A 5949-nucleotide genomic window follows, 5' to 3' on the forward strand; every position below is an offset into this window, starting at 1 on the left:
GGTTTGAGTGGAAGAACATTACAATGTCCCTACTCTCAATGACTAAATCTAATATTTAAATTGTAAATGTCATAAATTTTAAGCTAACATACTTGACTCGCATATTGAAACTAGCGGTGGACAATTGATCGGTTTAGGTCGGTATCGGGTCTAAAACTTGAATCCGACGTAAACTGCGGTTTCATTTTAATGATCCAATTTCGATTTTCGTCGAATTGTACAAAATAACTAATGGGTCGATCGGTTTGAATCGGGGCGGATAAAATTTATCCACCCTAATTGAAACATGCAAAAGTGTAAGGTTACACTCATAGAAGTAATTAAATATAAGTCATAATTTTATTATATAATTCAACCAACTCTCATGTTTATTCTTGACACAAACATCACAGACATAGGTTTTGCACAGTACTTATGTACATAACAATCAAACATGCTTCATGCAGCAGCAACTGCTTCTTCATTCATGTGGTGTCCTTCCGCGTTCAAATGCTCATTGAAGTCACACTTACTGTCCAAAAGATCAGCACCACAGCCGCCACATCCTCCACCACACCCTCCACCACATCCACTACTCTTCTTAGTGCTGTCAATTTCACACCCTCCACTCCCTACCATATTTCCACACCCTCCTCCACAACCTCCACCACAGCCACCACTCTCCAATATATTTCCACACCCTCCTCCACATCCTCCACCACAGCCACTGCCACAGCCACCACTCTTGATCATATTTCCACACCCTCCTCCACAGCCGCTTCCGCAACCACCACCACAACCACTGCCACAGCCACCACTCTTGATCATATTTCCACACCCTCCTCCACAGCCTCCACCACAACCACTGCCACAGCCACCACTCTTGATCATATTTCCACAGCCTCCACCACAACCACTGCCACAGCCACCACTCTCGATCATATTTCCACATCCTCCTCCACAGCCACTACCGCAACCACCACCGCAGCCACCACTCTTGATCATGCTTCCATAGCCGTTGCCGCAACCACCACCGCAGCCACCACTATTCACTGCATTCCCACATCCACTGCCACAGCCACTACCACACCCTCCACTTGAGAGTACAACCTTTCTTGTCTTCCCTACATCTCCCCTGCACACTTCACTGCTTAACTGCACTCCATCCAAGTCATTTCTTTTAATTTCCTCATCTGAGTCATTCACATTCAAATCTTTACTTTTGGAAATGATGCCTTCATATCCATCCTCTTTCATAGTATCAGAAGCAATAAAAGTCAATATGATTCCGGGCAACACCATCCACTTCTCCTTTGCCTATTAAATTTTAGAAAGAAGAAAAATAGAAATACGGGAGAAAAAAATACTCAAGTTAATATTACGATAAATGCATGCCATAAAAAGAAACTGTTTAATATAGCAGTTGTAATTTGTAACTAGCAAGAAAGTAAGGTACCAAAACAAGTTTAGATTTCAAGTCCAGCAATGCTACAGCTTTTCCATAAGGATCTTCTATGGAGAATTCAACTGCTGTCAAAAAGTCCATTTCATTTCTTTGTTTCAAATGATATCTCAGTTCATATTCTCCCTTTCTTCCGGAAAAAAATTTCATCTGTGTAAAAAAACCAATGAATTTAATTAATGTTTGAAAATCGATACCAGCTCAATTCTTCTCATGTTAATCTTTAACAATTTTATGTTCAAGGCAGATGATGAGTTCCATGCTTGGATCATATAGACACACTACATGAATTGCTCATTTATAGTACCTTTTGAAAACAGAATAACTTGAAACTTTAAGAGAATTGCCTACGAAGCAATGGAAATACATGCAAAGCAAGACAATAAGAAAACTAATGTGTAATAGTGTATATTGAATCATTACCAATCTCAGTGATCTAAAATATGCACTATGTAGCTTTCATCAGCACAAATTTGATAATCTCGCCATAATAAAATAAAAGAATAAATGATATTATCAAAATTTGATGCATCTGATTAAAATTAAGACTAGATACATCAAATTTTCAAATGCCATTTTTGTTTATATTTCAAGTCGTGAATCATAAAACAAAAAAGTGAACGGCTATTCAATATTGATAAGAAAAAGTGGTTGGCTATACTAAGTTTTAAGTAGTGGTTTATTAAAATGAATTGGGATTCATCATTGATGTATCGGAGTTTATCATAGTGAACCAGGATTCAAGATGAGATTCATGTCCAAATATATACACACTAGATATTTGTATTAATTGTATTCCGTTCTGTATCTAACTGACGTATAAAACTTGTGCATTGTAAGATAATGATAATGATGTCAACAAATAAGTTCTAAAGATATATGCATTTAAGTGAAGGCCTCTCTGCCGAGCTCTTCTTTTAATCCTAACATCACTTTCAAAACTACATTATTGACTACGAATCTATGATGTACCAGTCATTTGATCTGTGAATACATTGAATGAACAAGAATCAAGATCCAAGAAATATCATGGCAGGACAAAATGATTTTAGAACAGGATATTAAATGCTTACTGTCTTGGTGCCTGTAAGCTCAAAGATATGGCCATCATTCTTGCTTTTGGATGGAAGGTGTAACAACCAACGGTTGTCCATAAAACTCCACCCATTTTCCATATACTTAGCAAGAGAGTGGGTTTCACCTGACTCCACGAGGCCAACAACCTCCTTTCCAAGGTTTTCTATGTCCCTGGAATGTAATCAAATATATGAAAATCAATCACGAGTTTCTGACAAGTGTTAGTATTTTTGCAAATAGATGTAAACTCTGAGAAATTCAAGCATGATGACAATCATAATCACTGTGCAAATTTGTAATCTCGGACTAAAGTACAAGGCAACCATATAGAAAGGCATGCTTTAAGAAAATGATATACCTCATTTGCAGGCTGATGATTCTGGTGCCATTTTCATCTGTAACATGAGTCCAGCTCTTGGCATGTTGAGGCTTAACAGGAAGGTTAAAGAAACATGTATTTTTGGATACTGGACGAGATTGAGTCAATTGGAGCGTATATGGGGCAGGAACTGGTGCAGTAAATGAGATGGCTACTCGTAACAGGATTGGCTTTGTGCTCTTAGTACCAGAGCTTGGCACCAACTCCAACCATTTCTCAACGGAGAGCTTTGAAACTGGATCAAGATAGTCTTGCATAGAGAATGCAGCAGAACCCAGTGTCTTTGGTGATCTTCTTAATGATAACTTTGAAGAAGAAGAATGGGACATGAGTTCAAAAAGAAGCTCTCCAGTAGGTTCACATTGGAAAGATGCAACATTTTTCTCTCTAGATTCTGACAAAATACTTAGTCTCCTTTTAGCATCAAAGAAAGCATCAGGCTGTGATTTGGAAAATAAAACAAAGAGACTTCCTTCCAGTCCATCTGGTTTGTTTTTAACATCAACAAACTCCAAGAAAACCTAGAAAAGGATTCCAAAGGAAATTACTTATAGTTATATTCTTGTACATAAACAGAAGCTGTTTTAATTAAAGTTATTCAGCATATAGAAGGATCAATTTTTGTAGCATCACATAGACAGGTCCACTAAACTACTAGTCCCCTAAGCAAGTCCACAAATGTTGAACATGTCTAGCTTGTTGTAAGTGAAATCCTAACCTTGGTTAGATTCTTCGTAAACAAACCTTCCAACAATCCAATATTCAAACAGCTTATATTCATGTTATAATGAAAGGTATTTCAAGTCACTGAATTATTCTAGGAATCTGTAAGCTTAAAACATGTGGCTAAAACATGTAACATATAGCAAAGAAATACTAAAGTACCTCCACAACATTCCTGTCAGGTAGGAAATTTTCACGTGGCTTCTCATTGGAAGAAACAACCTTTTTACAGATCTTGGTAGATGAAAAGGGGCTAGTTGTGATAGGAGATGGTGCATTACCCTTATACATTGCTCCAGCCTTCCAATATCTTGTACCAAATGTGTCTTCCCACTGTTTGGTTGTACCAGAAAATCCAACATCCAGTTTCTTTCCTTTAGTTCTGTCTGAGTCAGTATCATCATGTTCCAATACTTTTCCAAGTGCCTCAATGAGGTCTTTACTATAATAAACTGAATGTAACTGGTGAGAGTGCCACATCAGGTCGATATCGTATGTTGGAACACAAAAGCGGTTTATACCCTTCTCCTTGTTTCTCTTGATAAGATATAGAAAGCCTTTGTATCTGGCCTCAGCTTCCTTGATAAATTGGACACTTTTTATGTAAGGTCTCGATACCTATCAGAAAGACGAGCAATATAAAATCCATTTAGAATATACAGAATTATGTACTATCCTAGCTGTGAACACAAAAAAGCCCACTAGTAAAATCCAACAGACTAACAACTGAAGAGTGCACCCAGACATCAAAATGTAATAAACTAAAGTTATTTGGAGATTCTGTCATACAAAATAAAATTAAGGATGTTCTCAATACTTCAAACTGTTCTCAAAACAAGTTAAACAAAGATATATCTAATTCGGTGTTGTCAGTTGTGGGCCGCAAAAAATAGCAATTTGAGAAAATTCCACTATGCTACAATGCTATAGCACCGTTATAGCCGCAATGTAATTTGTGGGAACACTTTGCAAGACATTATAGCGCCGCTATAGCTTCTATTTGACAACACTGATCTAATCACAAATTGATAGAAGCAACGATGAGTCACATTGAATTCAAAATTCAAACCAAGAAACATCTAAATCAAAGCTATGGAAAGTAGAGATCACAGGCCTGGAAAACTTTGATGACATCACTAATTATGTTAGAATATCAGGCATTGATTATATAAAAAAAATTCAATAGTTTTGCTATGTGAAATGGACAACTGGATAAACACTACTCTCACTATTACCTGATAAAAGAACGGGATCTGCCTCTTAACAGCTGAAATCAGATCATATTTAGTGTATTTTGGAAGACTATCGATCCTTTTAGAGATATCCTCCGGAATAAGATTAATCAAATCAGAATTGTAGGGCTCATCGGGATACAATTTGTTCCAGATTTCTTCAGTTTGACTTCCAGAAACTCCTTGAACAGTAGAGACAACATCGAAGTTATCAAGTACACGTCCATAAAGCTCTTCACAGTCAAGTTTGTACCTTACCTGCATAAATAACAGAAACAAATAAAATTACTAGCAATTCAACCCGTCATCAAACAAACAGAAATGAGTAAGTAAGAAACAATGACTATTATTCCCTGGACCAAAGCGTACCGGGTTGAGCCTGTGACAGTGCCAGATCCATTCGCAGTCGAGAGGAACTACCAAAGGACCTTCAAAAATCCGAGATTCGGAATGTTTGGCAAGCAAGGGAAGCCAACAAGCATTGTACCTAATCATATGATAAGCATTCAATTCAGCTGTTTATCCAATCAAGGTCTAAATACATAACTACAGTAGAGTAAATATATACCTATAGATAGCTCTATCAAGAGCAGGACCATCATAGAGATGACGATTTCGATCAACAGCTGCAAGAAATTCAAGCTGATTTTTTGCAACATGAACAAGGTCAACACTTATAGCAATCTTTTGCGCTTCATTCCATTCAGCCACATGTTGTGGTTCCATCTCTCACTCAAATTATAACTGAAATCTTCAAAAACCACTCTTACATATAAGTCTCAATTTCATAATTAAAATTGAAAATTCATCAAAATTCAGATTCAAAAGCCTACAAGATCATCAAATCATATCCAAATCGTAACAACTTCAAAGATCAATTACTACAAGAAAATAAATAACTGCGAATTTGCGAGGGAAAAAATGATGAAACTGAACGAACCTCAAAAAGAACTTTTATTCCACAGAGCTTGTGTTTTTTTTTCAGTGATATTGCATTGCAATTTGCAAATGATATCGTTACGTTATTAAATAGTGCCAAGTCAACAAGCTTGAAATTTACGTAACTATTTTTTAAAAAGAAACTTAATTAATTGATT

At 36.7% G+C, this 5949-nt stretch overlaps 1 protein-coding gene across 2 annotated transcripts; it reads right to left on the bottom strand.

Annotated features, from left to right (window-relative positions):
- Nucleotides 1-317: 317 nt before the first annotated feature.
- LOC131623231 (glycine-rich domain-containing protein 1) lies at nucleotides 318-5949 on the bottom strand. 2 transcript variants are annotated; one of them, XM_058894226.1, is made up of 9 exons: nucleotides 5793-5949; nucleotides 5421-5603; nucleotides 5222-5339; nucleotides 4856-5110; nucleotides 3783-4238; nucleotides 2877-3418; nucleotides 2515-2689; nucleotides 1436-1591; nucleotides 318-1296 (listed from the first exon to the last, which is right to left on the bottom strand). In XM_058894226.1, exons 2-9 carry the CDS (start codon nucleotides 5576-5578, stop codon nucleotides 439-441), a joined length of 2718 nt encoding a protein of 905 aa, XP_058750209.1. In that variant the 5' UTR covers nucleotides 5579-5603; nucleotides 5793-5949; the 3' UTR covers nucleotides 318-438. The 2 variants fall into 2 exon arrangements, with proteins under 2 accessions (XP_058750209.1, XP_058750210.1); XM_058894227.1 differs by having other exon boundaries at nucleotides 5421-5596; nucleotides 5793-5940.

This window comes from Vicia villosa, unplaced genomic scaffold, assembly GCF_029867415.1.
Source record: "Vicia villosa cultivar HV-30 ecotype Madison, WI unplaced genomic scaffold, Vvil1.0 ctg.000059F_1_1_1, whole genome shotgun sequence".
Lineage (NCBI taxonomy): Eukaryota > Viridiplantae > Streptophyta > Magnoliopsida > Fabales > Fabaceae > Vicia > Vicia villosa.

What these genes read in the sequence shown, in the direction of transcription:
- LOC131623231 (XM_058894226.1), bottom strand. Translation starts at nt 5,578, where the DNA reads ATGGAACCACAACATGTGGCTGAATGGAATGAAGCGCAAAAGATTGCT. An exon ending in CTTGATAGAGCTATCTATAG is followed by an intron (nt 5,340 to 5,420) that starts GTATATATTTAC and finishes TCATATGATTAG; the next exon opens with GTACAATGCTTGTTGGCTTC. An exon ending in TGAAATCTAAACTTGTTTTG is followed by an intron (nt 1,297 to 1,435) that starts GTACCTTACTTT and finishes AAAATTTAATAG; the next exon opens with GCAAAGGAGAAGTGGATGGT.